This window comes from Squalius cephalus (assembly GCF_949319135.1).
Source record: "Squalius cephalus genome assembly, chromosome: 25".
NCBI lineage: Eukaryota > Metazoa > Chordata > Actinopteri > Cypriniformes > Leuciscidae > Squalius > Squalius cephalus.
Window position 1 is genome coordinate 12,119,512 of NC_137146.1, and position 17,340 is coordinate 12,136,851.

The following is a 17,340-nucleotide window of genomic DNA, read 5'->3' on the forward strand; positions in this document are numbered from 1 at the left end:
ACTAAGATAAACAAAGATGAATAAATACAGTAACAAAAGTATTGCTCATGGTAAGTTCATGTTAGTTATTAGATAGCCTACATTAACTAATGTTAACAATTCAAACCATATCCTAAAGTTACAAACAAATCATTTAATTTAAATAATACTCTTTTTAAATCATTTAAAATGAGAATGTAAGTGTGTTTACCCCATATTTGTTTGTAAGAAAAAAATAGATTAGATTTCATTTCATATCGCAATATATATCGTAGAAAAATAAAATATCGCAATGTCATTTTTTCCTAATATCGTGCAGCCCTAATGCAATGTCATTTTATTACATAAAAAGTAATAATGAATATGTTTACATAATTTATATATATTCATGGTTCGTCTCAATCGCTTTAGTATGTAGTGGAGAGTAAAAAGTAAGGATGTACATGTATACATTTTGTTATACATATTATATTATATATATATATATATATATATATATATATATATATATATATATATATATATATATATATATATATATATATATATATATTATATATATATTTATATATACATACATTTATCATTATATAATTTATAACTAAAACTATTAAAACATTTCTGTTAATTAAAATGAAATAAAAATGTAATATTTGTTGAAAAATTAAACAAACATTAGAAATGTTGCCTTGGAAATAAACTGAAATACGTTTGTTGAAGCACTAAAATTGTTTACTAGAAATAAATAAAAATGTAAAGACTAAATGTGAAATAAAATAAAAAATAAATTAAACCTTAATAGCAGTATTAAAAAAACATATAAAATGACAAAAGCACATAACGAAAGGACTAAAAAGTAAACTGAAATTAACACAACTAAAAATGAAAAGAAATGAATTAAAAAATATATATATAAAGATAAAAGCTAATTCATGAAACTGTAATAAAACTAAAATATAAACTATTTGCAAACAGACTGTCTTTGTCCACAGGAATTAAAACAGGCAGAGATATTTGGGGTTGTGGAGGGTGGAGACATTATGGAGGAGAGGCTCCGGTCGGCACGAGAGACTGCCAAGCGTCCTGTGGGCGGGTTTGTACTGGATGGATTTCATTCTGCTGCCATGGACCAGGATGTGAGGGCTCAGCTGATTAGAGCGACATCTGCAGAACTTCCCCAGGAAAAACCCAGGTAAAAAAGGAGTCTATTTAAATTTCTGCCTCACAGGCTCAGACATTTCTTCAGTTGGAGATTGAGAGGATAAATCGTCCCCATCTTATCATTCTCTGATTATGCACCTCGATTCTCAGCAGCCATAGCAACACTCCATCCCACCAGGAGCCCATAGCAACCACCTCATCCCTTTTGGAGAGATGGAAGTGCTGGGGTTAGAAATGGTTCAGGAAGAAACTTCATTTTAAATTCCTAGTGTTGTAATGATTGATTTCTCTGATCTCCCTCTCTTGGAGATTGACGGATAGGTTACAGAATCACACAAACAGAAAGACAATGGCAGAAAGTAAGGCAGTGTGGATCTGGAAGCGTCCTTGGACTCAGCGGGGTCTTAAGAGGGCTGCTTCCCACTGGACTTGTACAGTCAGAAACCGACCCGATTTCCCTTGGGTGTATCTCAGGTCACAAATAACTGGAGCTGGAGAAGGTTGTAAGGCACAAAGGCTGGAGGACAGGATACATAATTTAGATTTAGAGCAGGACAAGATGTTTCTGTGCTGCAGTATATATGCTGTTTTATATAAATAGAAATAAGTATAAGTATATATATATATATATATATATATATATATATATATATATATATATATATATATATATATATATATATATATATATATATATATTAAAAAGTTTGAACTTATTTTTTTTCAGCATTAAAATAAGCAAAAGTTATAATATAGGCATTTATAATGTTACAAAATATTTATATTTGAAATCAATGCTGTTCTTTTAAACTTTCTATTAATCAAAGAAAAAAATTGTGATTTCCTCAAAATTATTAAACAGCACAACTGTTTTCAACATTGATAATAATAATAATAATAATAATAAGCATATTAGAATGATTTCTGAAGGATCATGTGACACTGAAGACTGGAGTAATGATGCTGAAAATTCAGCTTTGCCATCACAATATATTTTACTTATATATTAAAGTAAAAAAAAGCTATTTTTAATTAGAATAATATTTCACAATATTACTGTATTTTTTATCAAATAAATGCAGCCTTGATGAATTTAAGAGACTTCTTTCAAAAGCAAAAAATAAATAAATAACTGCCCCCAAACATGTAATTGTCTTTTTGTAGATGTGCTTATGGTCCTCATATGTTTGTTTCAACTATCCAAACTCCCAAATTAACCAATTAACAATTTGTGTTTCACTGCATGAGTTTTTCTATGTATTTATGAGATAGCTTTTGGATCTCTGTTGAACCTTTATGTTTTGTATTAATACTTAATAATTTACCCTGGGCTTAACTTGGCTTTGATTTATTATTATAATCTGTCTTCTCAGGAACATTGAGAAAAGTGTTCACTAACCAACAGAAAGATCCAAAATGTGAGATCCAAAGCTTTAGAATTATGTGTTCCTGCTGAAGTGTGTAATTTATTCAATGTTTAAAAACCTTTTCCTATTTCAGCTTAACATGCAAAGACAACTATGACCTTTAATTAACATTTATATTTAACCTTTAATTAATAATAACTCCCATTAAGGCAAAGAAAAGCATTGTATTTGACTGGTATATTGTACTTTAAGCCTGAAAAAAAAAAAAGGTTTTCCATCTAAGCTTTTGCCGTTTATTTCAGGTTGGTGTTGGGGATTGGCCGTCCCGATGAGGTCATCAGCTGTGCTGAAGCAGGAGTCGACCTGTTTGAGAGCTTCTTCCCCTTCCAGGTGACAGAACGGGGTTGCGCGCTCTCCTTCGACTACACCATTGATCCCGACCCTGAGACGGCAGGTACATCAGCTCCTACAGGTGTGTAGAAGCCCATAGTTACACTATTCAAAAGATATTACAGGCTTCCTACACTTTCTTAACCCTGTAAAGCTTACTGTATCACATCTGATACACACATTTCTAAGTCCTCTAAATTATCACCATGATCAAAACTTTGACAAAAGACCTGTTGTACATAATCTATTACATGCCTACTGGCATCTGATTGATAGTTTATACTTTTTTAGCAAGTAAAAGGCCTTTTTAGTATAATTCAAAAAAACGTCCACCTTCAGGTTTTTGTACATGTTTCTTTTTGATGGGGAATCTTTAGTGATTTTTATAAACTAAACGTAATAATATAACTTATGTTGTTAGTATGAAGATGAACACTTACTGAACTGAAGCAACTTCATCTTACATTTTTGCCATTTAAATGTCAACAACTGCACCAAATTGCACATAGTTTGGGCTTCTGAATAAAATTGAGGTGTTTTTTCATCCTCAAGTATGAGATCCATATTCTCACTGTATCATATCTATCAAAAATTACACTTTTCAAAACACGCATGCAAATCTTTTTTATTAGTTTTTTTTTTTTTTTTTTTTTTGTCTAAAGGTTCAATAAACTGTTCCATTAAACTCTTCCATTTTCTGACTATTTAAATGTCAGGCTTGACATGGTTAAACAGCTTCTGTGTAGAGAACATTGAGATTGAGAACTGATAATAAATCAATACAAATTTTATTGCATTTTCCAGTTTCAACATTGCCATAGTTATTGCATTTTGCCTAAACTGCTATAATAGAAAGCATTTTAACACTGAAACTTTAATTTTAAGAGAAGACTGTTTCAGATTCATCTTGTGATATATAAACGAGCTGTTTAGCACAATAATATGAATGAATAAAGTCATATTTCAAGTGTTTGCTACCAGATCAGTGTCAGCAGGAACTCTGAGCTGCATGTGAGGCTGTTTTTCAGTATGGCTGGTTGGAAGTGGAGCTGTGCTTCTTCTAGCCGTTTCAGATAATTAAGTTTGATTTAAGAGAATAAAGTCTTCGAGAGAGAGTGTGTTTGTTCAGGCCCCAGTCAAATTAAATAATTGTCTCGTATCTAACAGAACCGGAGCCCTGGGAATCCGTCTTGCCATCTTCACTGTCAGCAGGAGTCAAACCTTCACTGAATGAAGTCAAACCTTATCATGGTTTCTCACAATTTGGTGTTGTTTTTTTTACTTTTAAAAGCATATTCTGTGAGAAAAATAATGCAAGTGTATCTCTTCAAGTATCTGGATCATATAAAGAGACATAAAAAATTCACTATAGGGCATAAATAATTGATTTGGGCTGTTAGGTGTGCAGCAGTCTGTTCTAAGAAGAAGCTAATCGATGTGTTAGGATGGTAATAGAGTTCAGGACAGGCACTTGCAGGGGGAAGAAAGAAAGAGATATCCTTTCAGCCACTTAGAGAGTTCTGCAGGGGAACTGGCCATAACCTCACCCTTATCTGCCGCCTTCTGTCACTACAGGTCACAAGTTTTAATTCACACCGTTCTTGTCTTTCGCACCCTCTCTACAGCTCTCTTCTTTCTCTCATATGTGTCTTTACTCCCTTATTTCCTTCTCTTTTTACTGGTTTCTCTTCGTCATGCTCCAAGTACTATACATCACTGTACATATTTTATGCAAATTTTGAATTATTTTATTTGTTCAAAGAATATGAAAGGCATCATCCTCTTGCAGCGACATCTCTTCTCTAATGACGCATTTACTATGATTATATACAATTAAACGTGCACTCAGTATTTTTATTTCCACTATAGTACTTCTGAATTTTTTTTTAAATCTTATGGTTAAATAAATGGTTAAAATCACTCACATTCTGGTCATATTAATAGCCTATTAAAAACATGGAGCCTTATGGAGGCTGCCATGTTGAGATCATATGACTATAGCCATATGGCTTTAGATATGCTGTAAGATTTTTTTTTTTTTTTTTTTTTATCGGCAAATAAATGCTTTCAAGAACAAATCATGATTAATCTTTCATATTAAAATGAATTCTTAATTTACAAAAAAATATAGGAACAACAAACTATTCTGGGTGGGGTTATAAACATGTTAAAATAAAAATGTATAGGAGATTTTCATAATAAATATTTCATTATACATGTATACAATAAAATAGTCAGAAAATGTGCTGTATACTAGAGCAGAGAGGTCTATAATCTTGGTCTTTATAAAATGTGTTTTAGTTTGAACTGGTTTTGGGGATGACACACTTGGCATTGCTTGGGCAAGAGCATGTCTTTAGAGAGTGATGAACGGTTGTGCGGAAAGCCCTTATATGGATACTTTTGGGCGTGTTTTATGTAAATTACAAACAAAGCTAATTTTGAATACAACAAATTCATTAACATTAGAATGAGGTTATGAATAAAATTCTTGTAAATTTAGCTGAAACCTTTTGTGAGAGGCGCTCTTGTGCATTTAAATGCATATAATCCATGTAATTATTAGTGAATGAGACCTGGTGTTCTTTTAATAGAAACACCACTGCCTTTAGACTACCAGAATTTCATTCAATTAGAAAATTACATTTCCTTGTCATGTACACACAAGACATGAAAAATGCACCACTTTCATTATCTGGTCATGAAGTGTATATGTAATGGGTTTTGCCTTGTGATGAATGTTTAATCATGTGTACATGTTTGACCCAGTGCTGGAACTCAATGGAGACATGCCTGCTGTCAAGAAGATGAATGGAAATGGAGATATAAATATGACGCCTTTCGAAATGAACCTGAAAGATAAAAGGTGCGTGTGTGTGAAGGGAGACAAGGACATACTCTTTCACCCCTCATACAGCTATGCATGTTTTCATTGCTCATATCAGATGAGTCTACTAATGCTTTCTTTCACATCTTTCGTAATCTCAATCTCCTCGGCTTGTATATGAGGATTAATACATTTTATATGTCAGTAATTCATTCTCGCTTCTGAGGGCATTTCCATAATATCGCTCCTATCACTAGAGTCAGATCAGATTAGTGGTAAAAGGAGCGATGAAGGATATTAAACAAAAGGATTTTCCAACCCCCACAGCCATGTCTCAAACCACTGCCTTTTATTTGTCCTTAAATAAATTTTTATCCTTTAAAATCCCTAAACATGCAGATTCCCTAGTGTGAAAATTAGCTCCATAACACTGTGTTTGACTTTCAGGTATCAAGATGATTTCCGCCCACTTGTGGAAGGCTGTGGCTGCTACTGCTGTAAAAAGCACATGAGAGCATATGTTCATCATTTACTGGTGACCAATGAGCTGCTTGCTGGTGTTTTACTCATGCTGCACAACATGGCACATTACCTAAGCTTTTTCAAAGCGCTGCGGGAGGCAATAGCCAGTGAACGTCTGCAGGACTTTAAAAATAGAGTGCTTCAGTGCAGAGAAGGTGATTGAAATGATTGAAGGACTTCAGGCAACAACAAAAAAGAATGAACTAAAGAACCCCTACATCAGAGCATACTTAGGGCTTTGGTTTCTGAGTATGTTGTCTCATGAATATAAAGCTGGATTCTGATGCACATGCAAGTGCTACTGTGAGTGACACAGCAAACGTTTTAAAATTCACATGGCTCATCTCAGTTCTCTTATGGATTTTAAATTTGCCGTCTGTTGCATCAAATGAACCATTTAACTTAGAAGGAGCATAAATAATGGTGAAATTATCTTTTTAAAAGAGCAGCACATGCTCAGATTCTCACTTGGAAAAAAATGGCCACCTGCTGTTTTGCTCAGCACAATTTTGTCTGACGAGTTACACATTTAATATAGGAAAAATGCTGCTCTTTTTTTCTTTCTTTCATACAATAATGGTATTGTATAGTAATTTATTATTATGCATTATTATTATTGTATAATTGTGATGTTTAGATTATATTAACATTTTCCCCTTAAGTTATAAACTTTTTTCTTTAAACCACAATGCAAATCTAACTTACTGACTTTTTTTGTATTTGTTTTTCCGATCTTTACATTCCTTTTCATTATGTATTTTTAACTTTGCAATAAATGCACAGCAGAGTGCCTGTAAACCTTTTAGCTGTGACTATATCCACAACATAACACAGCCTAAAGTGCCTTATTGCTTTTATATTGCAGTTTAATGTTATGTCTGTGTATATTTTAGCACTGCTAAAATGCTGTATTGACCAATCAGGTTCCAGGGTCATAACAATCCATTTTAATTGTTGTTTTATGACCTAATTAAGGATGTATACATGCATTTTTAAAAAGTGAGTACTGTAATATTTATTCATTTGGTAGACCTTTTTACAAATAAGGAATGCTGCAACAAGCAATTCTTAAGGAGACAATAACATAAGTGGAGCAATACAAAGTTTAAAAGTTGACCATGTACAATCTAGTACTGAGATGTAGGCGTAAAAGAAATTAATGACAGAATTTTCTTTTTTGGATGAACTAACCCTTTAAGGGAGAGTGTGTTGGAGTGAGATTGTGCTAAAGCGTTAAAGTGAGAAATCTTTGGTGAGGTGCAAGCTGCAGAAATTGGAAATCAAAGAGGGAATAAATGGTTTGCAATGTTACTAACTAAAGCTATTGTTTCCTATATACAGAAACAGTGGGGCTCAAAAGTCTGAAATCATTTTTTTTTTTTTTTTCAATGCAAATTATAATATCAGCATTGAAGAGGACCCATTATACTTTTTTACATTTTTTACTTCTTTAGTGTGTAATGTTGTTGTTTGAGCATTAAAAAGATCACTCCAAAGGGAGCTGTTCAAAGTAAGCACTGTTTCTGAACTCCCTGAAACGCCTCGAATTTAGTCATGAGATTTCTTCCAGGAACACACGTCACAATATTCCTCAATCCTCATTAAAATAATTTCTGCCCAAGACAAAACCAAAAAAAGGGGCAAGGGCAATTAGAGCATACAGGTGCTGGTCATAAAATTAGAATATCATCAAAAAGTTGATTTATTTCAGTAATTACGTTAAAAAAGTGAAACTTGTATATTATATAGACTCATTACATGCAAAGTGAGATATCTCAAGCCTTTATTTGTTATAATTTTGATGATTATGGCTTACAGCTTGTGAAAACCACAAAATCAAAATCTCAGAAAATTAGAATATAACATGAAATCACACAGTAATTACACAGTAATCCCATGGTCATTGAACCAGGTTTTGGTTCTTTTGGCAGTGTGGGCAGGTGCAAATCCTGCTGGAAAATGAAGGAAGCATCTCCATAAAGCTTGTCTGCTGAAGGAAGCATGAAGTGCTCTGGAAATGTCCTGGTAGACGGCTGCGTTGAGTGGACAGCACAGTGGACCAACACCAGCCGATGACATGGCTCCCCAAACCAACACAGACTGTGGAAACTTCACACTGGACTTCAAGCATCTTGGATTGTGTGCCTCTCCATTCTTCCTCCAGACTCTGGGACCTTGGTTTCCAAATGAGATGCAAAATTTGCTCTCATCAGAAAAGAGGACTTTGGTCCACTGTGCTTTATTAAATCCAGAGTCAACGCAGGCGTCGACCAGGACATTTTTAGAGCACTTCATGCTTCCTTCATTTTCCAGCAGGATTTGCACCTGCCCACACTGCCAAAAGAACCAAAACCTGGTTCAATGACCATGGTATCACTGTGTAATTACTGTGTGATTTCATGCAATATTCTAATTTTCTGAGATTTTGATTTTGTGGTTTTCATAAGCTGTAAGCCATAATCATCAAAATTATAACAAATAAAGGCTTGAGATATCTCACTTTGCATGTAATGAGTCTATATAATATACAAGTTTCACTTTTGTAACGGAATTACTGAAATAAATCAACTTTTTGATGATATTCTAATTTTATGACCAGCACCTGTATTGTTCTTTTAGGATGGAGAGGCTTCATAGAGACAGAAAATAAATGGGTTTCCCAAAAGCATTGTTTCCCAAGCATTGTTTAAATGTTTCCCAAAAGCATTGTTAGCCAACTATGGTTGCAATTTCTGTCGATATCAGCATAGTTTAACAAGTCTGTGTTTCCTAAAACCATAGTTCCAATGAACATTCACAAACAGCATAGCAAGTTGTGTGATTGAAAACGTAAGCTCACAACCTGTAGTTACTTATGAAGATAGTTTCTTCTTTGCATGACGTGGACTTAATAAATCTTTATCTTGAGCAAAATAAGCAAACTGACAGTCGGTACAATCTATACCCCCAGAGCATTACTGTCAGACTGGGAAGAGAGGTGCTGCAATAATATAAAATATGTGAAAAATATGTTGTTGGTTTTTTTTAACATTCAAGCATGAAAACTGATTCTAGTAGACCCCAAAAACTAAATCAAGACTTTGTAAAAGGGCATAATAGGTCCATGAATTTCAGAATATCTAATTTATGTAACTTTATAATGATTATTTCCAGATTTACATTTTCAGTGTGATCCCATATTTTTGAAACCCACTGTATATGTTTGGCACCCTGCGTTCACTTTTGAACATCAACCCGGTGTGTGTGCTCGTATGAGTGACAGCAAGTTGCATTTCCATTTAAAAGCAGAGCGACACTTTCCCAGCAGGTGGTTCCTCCCCCACGTTTTAGCCAATTACCTTTTCCGAAGAGCCAGGAGAGGTCATTAAAAAAGTTTGAGCTGCTGGACTACTTTCCACTGCTAGTCTCTGCACTTGATTTAGACTTCACTTTTATCCCAACCCAGCTTCCACTCATCACAAGGGCTTTATCTCAGAGGGTTTGAGGCTAAAGTCAATTACACAAATGTGTTTTTATAAGCTAAAATGGTTGAAATGTTCAAGCTAATGTAGCTAAGACTTTGAAACTGACTTTCAATAACAGAAAAGGATTCACTGGAGTAAAAAGTGTGACAACTAGCCCCAGTCTCCCCTATTAATCATAAACTTGACAGCCAGCTTTTAAGCTTTGCGTAATTAGCACTGTATAGACCATCCGAACCAATACATTAAGATGTACTTTTAGCCTTCTCTCTGATGAAACTTGTCTACTTGTACCTTTTGATATTTTTTTAATAATGTTTTTTGTATTTTTTTTGTGACCCATTTAGTAGCAGGAGAATTTGAAATGACTTTGGGAAACCTTAACTTGAGAATCCCAACTCAATTTCTTTTTAGATTTACTGCTTGATTGCGATGGATTCTCCACGGCTTTGTTGAGACCCAAGGTGATATTTCCTGAAGAATTGTGCCCTTTTAAGGGTCACTCAAGTATGTACAATGTATAAATGAAGAGGTTGTGAGAGTATTAGAGCTTCTTTCCAGTCAAATCTCATCGTGTTTGAATTTCACTGTTCATCTACTTGGTTTTTCAAGTATCAGCGATCTAATGTAGTGTTCAGTATGTCTCAATCTATAATCTTGCTCTTTTTTTTTAGTTGAATGGCAGTTGCGATCCTTGTCAGATTTACTTCAAAAGCAAAGAGACAGCTATGAAATGAAACTGAAGGGTTATTCTTGTGGGAAAACTTGACCTTTCAGGCTTCTCAACTGCTCGATTAAGTGCAAATCCTGTCTTCTGGCTCACCACATGGCTTGTTTCTTGAATTATACAGTATATGAAGGCTTATGATGATACATATATTTATCAAATTGACGGCAGAGAGCTAACACAGTTATTCTAAAGCATTGCTCAGATTCTCCCTTCACCTCTTGTCAAATTCAGTCTCTTCCTACATATTTTATCAGGAGGAGTGTCAGTGGGAATTAAATTCTATATGTATATTTAAGGGTTTGATTTAATTATTGAAGAGGTTAGAGAACTGTAGCACAGGGATTTTAGGATGAAGTGATCCCATGGCACCTCACATTACTTGTGAGTTCACTGAATTTTATAAGAAAAGTGGAGAGAAGGCAATATTTTCACCAGTTCAAGTGTCTATTTAATCCATAGTTATTTAATCAGATAGCCTATTATGGGATAAGAAGGTCATACAGTCCGAAGGTCACTATCCAAAAATGATCACATATTTTGTGCTAATGACTGCCTCACTGTTCATTATCTCTCTACTCACCAAAAAATAAATAAATATGTGGACATGAAATATTGAGCTAAAATTATAGTCCATTACAATGCACAAAACATTTGACCTAGCAACAAGACAAACACCACACCAATATTACAGTAATGTTAATACTGAAATGCACTGAAGTCATTTTCACAATAAACAGAACATTAATAAACCTCAATAACAGAGACGCAAGATGGCTCATGTCGCATTTGTATGAAACAAGCCAGAGTGAGTCCATAGTGATACAGGAGACATGAAAGTAGTGCCAGATAGTTAGCATGAAACAGAAGTTGCAATAGTCTTTTCCAGAGATGGTCTTATTATTGACTTCTCTTCCCTTTTGTGACTTATGTCCAAGTGAAACAGCTTCTAAAACAAGAAAAAAATGCCTGTCAGCAATTGATTGGATCAATGTGGTTTGCTATTGCTGTGATGTCATGTGATTGACAGGTTGTCCCGCCCTCACGCCAGTAAACACATCATCAGAGAAGAGATGTCACTGCAAGATGGAGGGGAACTTATTTTGATTAAATATTATGAGCAGGGCCTAAAACTAACTTTTTGCCACACCTGCCAATGGTCGGTGACTTTTTAGAGTTTTTACTGCCCATAAATATTTTTTAAGCGGCCATCAAATTGTTTTTGCAAAAACAGTCAGATATGACAGCAAAATTTTAGACACCAGTGAAAATTCAAAATTTTCTATTCCGATTTCAAAACTACCTGCCTAACTAATATATTTCAAACATTATTAAAGACAAGTAAACAGACAGGGATAAAATAAAAACAAATAATCTAATTACAAGCAATGGCACAAATTAAAGGAACACGCCGACTTTTTGGGACTTTAGCTTATTCACCGTATCCCCCAGACTTAGATAAGTCCATACATAACTTTTTCATCTCCATGCGTGCCATTTTCCTATTTACATGTTGTGATTTGTATAGTCACAGCGTGTACAAATAACAAGGTCACATGAGACACAGCCATCTTCTAACCGTATACATACTGGGAACTAGCCTATATTCTCAGAAGGCGAAGCACTGCTACTTGGGCGGAGTGATTTGCTCGCAGCACCTGAGAAACCCCGTGGTGAGGAGCAGAGTTCGCTCAGAGTTGGAGTAAATCACTCCGCAGAAGTAGCAGTGCTTCGCCTTCTGAGAATATAGTTCCCAGTATGTATACGGTTAGAAGATGGCTGTGTCTCGTGTGACCTTGTTATTTGTAAACACTGTGACTATACAAATCACAACATGTAAATAGGAAAATGTTGGCGTTATTTTGTCACTTATTGGGAGCAGTATGCTAGCCGGAGCTGTTTACCTCCAGTCTTTGTGCTAAGCTAGGCTAGCGGTGGGTGCGTCAGACAGAGTTGCGACACGCACGGAGATGAAAAAGGTATGTATGGACTTATCTAACTCTGGGGGATACAGTGAATAAGCTAAAGTCCCAAAAAGTCTGCGTGTTCCTAATACAATGATAATGATGCAAATTTAGTTTTCAGGTAGGGCCTAGATAAATTTAATAATCAAATGAAAAAACAACACTGGATAGTCTTTACTGTATAAATTAAACGATTAATCCTTATTAAAGTTATTCAGTCAAGAGCAGTGAGTTTTTTTACATTAAAAACCTGCTTCACTTGCTTAGAATAAACAGAATGATATCGTCCGCTGGTGTGGATGCTAGTTATAGCTGAAGTTAGTTAGTAAGTTGTAAAAGTGCCAGATGAGTGGAATGATGGATGCCAAATTGAGTATTGCAGAGTAAGTGGTGTGTTACAGAAGTTCTGCTCCACTTTTGCTTGTCTCACTTTCCCATGATGTTCTGTTTCTAGACTGGAAGGTTAGGGAAAGTTGAGGTAAAGGTCATTGTTGTCTGTGTTGCTGAAAAGGTCTAACAGGAAGAAATGACCTTCTCTCAATCCATCATTCATCTCTTAACGTTATTTGGTGCAAAACGATTTATCTGTACCAGCCTGCAAGTTTTCAGGACATTCCTTTTGATTAAATGATAACAGGTGCTGAACGCTGAACTTCCACAGGTAACAAATATGTCTTATGTCCTTCGGAGTGTCTAAGAGAGTTGTTGAGCATGGGGGTTATCATTGAGTAAAATCATGACCTCCTCTGAAGGAGGATTCCTTTGTTTTTGGAAGGACACCATTATCAAAAAAGGTCAATCAGTCTGTGACTTTGCGGCCACTCTGTCTCATGTTAATGCTTTGGTTAAACACCATCAGCGGTTCGTCCAGGCAGAAAATATAGATAATTATTTAGGCAATGTTGTCTTGGAAATCTCTTTCACATCACGCACACTCGGGCACCTTGAAAAGAGCAACACTGTTCTCACATACAAATGGATGTCCCCATAATCCATTACTTGTACATTAGAGTCAGATGTTTTTAAAAATACTTTTTTAAAATAACTATTAGATACGTTAGTTGAACTATAACAAACTTAATCTAGATAGTTACACACATTAGATGTCTGTATTCCCCCTTAAAATGGTGAAATTTGGCCTGTCCTACATCAGAGGTCTTGATCTTCTTGACCGTATCCAGCGATGAAAAATTCTCAATTAACAATGTTAATTAATTTATACATGTAAAATAAATCACCTCCTTCCACTGCCCATTTGCTGAAGTACATTTATTGAATAGAAGCCCTATTTTGTGACATATTCATGGCAAGTGATTTGAAATATCCCAGGCTTGGGATATTTCAAGTCACTTGCCATGAATAGATTTCACATAGAAGAGTTAAAATGTAGGTGAAGTTGGACACATTTCCTGTGAGACAGTGGGGTGATATGGGTAATGTTGAACCTGAAGCTTTGTAGGAAGCGCCCCACTTTATTGCAAAAAAATGGAACAGTACATAAGTCCTCTACATTACTTTCTGCTGTTGTTTTTTCTCCCTCTCTTCTTTTTGTTCACCAGTTGTGGGGTTTTTAGGACCAAAGGTTTAGTTAGGGAGAGGGATAGTTACCGGTATTGGCTGGAGTTTTTATGAATAGAAAATGAGTTTGAAATAATCCCCTCACTACTTTTATCTGGCAGAACAGGTGAATTTATGTTATTCATAAGGGCTTAGACAGGAAAAGATTCACTCAAGTTTAAGAGGGTCAATAAGGGATTTAGGAACAAGGGAAAGATAAACAACATGGTATTTGGCCAAACTAAAGCATGAAGAAAATTCTCTAGACAATGTTAATAAAATTGAAACCAGGACAGTAAGACCCTGTTTTGATTTGTGCAGCATTCTTGTGAATAGATTAGACGTGGCATACTGCTTTAGTAAATTTGCAGCATGCTATAGCAAGTTTTCCCATATGGATCAATAAAGTTACTCTGTGAAAATTAAATTTCAAATCATTAATTCCTTTTTTATTTTTAATTGCAGGGAAATGGGGATGATGCAGTGTGAAAATTAAAATAATGTAAACTATAAACATTTTTTTATTTTTTTTATTAGACAATTTTCAATAATGAAATGGTTAATTGTTTTTTTATTTTTTTTATTAATTTATTTAAAATTGGTAGAAAATACCATATATATATATATATATATATATATATATATATATATATATATATATATATATATATATATATATATATATATATATGTGTATATATATATGTGTGTATATGTATGTATGTATGTATGTATGTATACATACATTTTATGTATTTTTGTATGTATTTTTTATACATACATTTTAAATGAATATACATTTTATATAGTAAAACAGTAAACATAAGCTGAGAGCAACTTCACATACATATTTACATGTACATATATGTATATATATATATATATGTATATATGTATATGTATGTATATATATATATATATATATGTATATATATATATGTATATATATACATATACATGTACATATGTATATATATATATACATATATGTACATGTAAATATGTATGTGAAGTTGCTCTCAGCTTATGTTTACTGTTTTACTTGAGGCAGTATGGATGCTTGTTTCCGCATTAAAAAAAAAAAATCTGAGAACTTTTAATCTCACAATTCTGACAACTTTTCTCTCAATTGCGAGTTTATGTCTCACAATACTGCGAAAAAGTCATGAATTGCGAGAAATAAATCAGAATTGAGAGATATTAACTCTGAATTGTGAGATTAACATTGCAATCACCTTTTATGAATTTATGTCTCGCAATATAAACCTGCAATTCTGATGAAAACATCAGAATTGTGAGATATAAATATAATATATACTAGATATATGATAACACTTTATTTCGATAGTCCACTTTAGACATTCTACTAACTATAAGAAACTTTGCAACTACATGTCAACCAGCAGACATTAGAGTATTAATAGACTCTCTGCTTAATAACAATTTTTTTTGATGGTCCCCCAACAGAAATTCTTCTGACTATAAAGTAACTTGGCAACTATTTCTACAACCCGAACCCTAACACCTAACAGTCTACTAACAGGCTACTAATACTCTAATGACAGTTAGTTGACATGTAGTTGCAAAGTTACTTAGTAGAATGTCTAAAGTGGACTATCGAAATAAAGTGGAACCAGATATACTACTAAATTACTTGAGTCTATAATATTCTAAATATATTAAAATAGGCATTAATGTCCCTTATCTCACTCACACCATATAAAGATTGTTTTGCAAAACCTCAAGTAAAGTCTGGCGTGTCTGTGTCATAACAGTTTAATCTGCCAGTTAATGAATGTCTCCCTGGTCGTTGGAGGGATGAACATTTTCCTCATTCATCTTGGAAAGAGTGAACTTGAAGTGAGTGATGTAGGACTACAGTATATGGGGTTACTTAGCTGGAGCTGGAGCAGGTCAGACTATTGGTTCTGTTTTGGAGTCGGCCTGATAGACAGACTTAAATCCTCTATTGCCTACAGCCTGATGCTCACCTCATTACTTTAATCTTATGAGGACAGGCATGAACTGAATCTGAAATGAAATGCCGCAGGTGAATGTTTGGTTGTGATTTGGAAATATATTGGAAAAATTGTGCATTGTATGTTGTTTTACTTGTTGCTGCAGTAGCGTTATACCATATTTTTGTATGTGTTTCTGCTGCTCTCATCTTCATTCCAAAATAATTCTTTGGCTGAATATAATTGAACTGTGCACAGCGGTTCCTCACAGTGTCATTTTCATTTGTGTCAAATTAAATAAGCTGTGTTGACGTGACACTTTCTGTTAATGTCATCGTAAATAGACCTTTATGATCTCTCTTTTGAGCATTTCTTTTCTAAATACCTGCAATATCTTCTTCTCGTGCTCCAGTAATTTCATCCTTAGAGTGCTTCACTCAGCATTACCTCCATATCCTTAGAATAAAGATTAATGTAAATTTCCTTTACTGGCCTGGAACTGTAAGATTCCATTACCTGGACAGAAGAAGAGAGAGCTAGAGAGACTTATTGCTTATTGACTACAGGGAGCAGGGAAAATTAGAACAAGACAGCGCGTGTGTGTGTGTGTGTGTGCGTGTGTGTGTGGTAAACCCTACGTTATGAGGACAAAATGTCCTTTTCCTTTTCCATGTGGGGACATTTTTGGTAAAAATAAAATGTTTTCTGTTAGGGTTAGGTTATAGTATTTATAGCTAAATATAAAAAACAATAAATGTGGCCAAAACAAAATGTCCGGAGGGGATTTTTTTGATATTCAAGTTCAATTAAATGATCAAAATATGAAGAAAATATTTATATGTTAATTATTTTAAATGTAAAGGGAAAAGAAAACATGAAACCTTATTCATCTAACACACTTGGCAAAAAAAAAGGCAAAGGTTTTTAATATACCATGACTACTACAACATAATCATTTATTAATATTTTGTTGGTTCTCTCTTTTTTAGTTTTTTTTTTTTTCATAATTTCTTTGTATGACAGCCTGGCAAATAATTATGTCCACACAATTTGGCATGTTTAATTCCGTTATCACAAATAAAACAATTAACACCAAGCACAACTAATAAAAGGTGAAAATGTCAAGTTTCTTATAGGAATATAACATAATTGTTGTTTAATTTGTGATAACATATAAAACTTTTAATACGTTTAGGCTTATAAGCCTAGGCTTACATCACCTTTGCCCACTACTGTACCGTGGTGTATATAATATTGAACTCACATTTTAAAATTATATTAGTTTTATTTAATCACAATATCCCAATTCAAGGCTGAATTTTTTATATAAAAAACATTCTATCATTCATTAATTTCACTTGCCATCCTGTAGCAACCCTTTCGTCCCTCAGGAAGTGATATATTTTTGATGAGAAAATTATTAATTG

General features: G+C 34.0%; 1 protein-coding gene across 4 annotated transcripts in view; it reads left to right on the forward strand.

Annotated features, from left to right (window-relative positions):
- qtrt2 (queuine tRNA-ribosyltransferase accessory subunit 2) overlaps positions 1–17,340 on the forward strand; it is a gene marked incomplete at its 3' end in the record, with an annotated part of 33,162 nt that overhangs the window by 7,748 nt on the left and 8,074 nt on the right. The window contains exons 6-10 of one of the 4 annotated variants that reach the window (XR_013820177.1): positions 972–1,171; positions 2,810–2,979; positions 5,667–5,763; positions 6,172–6,669; positions 6,785–7,554. Coding sequence is in view for 3 of the 4 variants with exons in the window: in XM_079863129.1 (XP_079719255.1) it covers positions 972–1,171; positions 2,810–2,979; positions 5,667–5,763; positions 6,172–6,409 (705 nt within the window). Of the gene's footprint in view, positions 1–971; positions 1,172–2,809; positions 2,980–5,666; positions 5,764–6,171; positions 7,759–17,340 lie in introns of those variants that run through there. The other 3 variants (XM_079863130.1, XM_079863129.1, XM_079863131.1) reach the window with 3 other exon arrangements.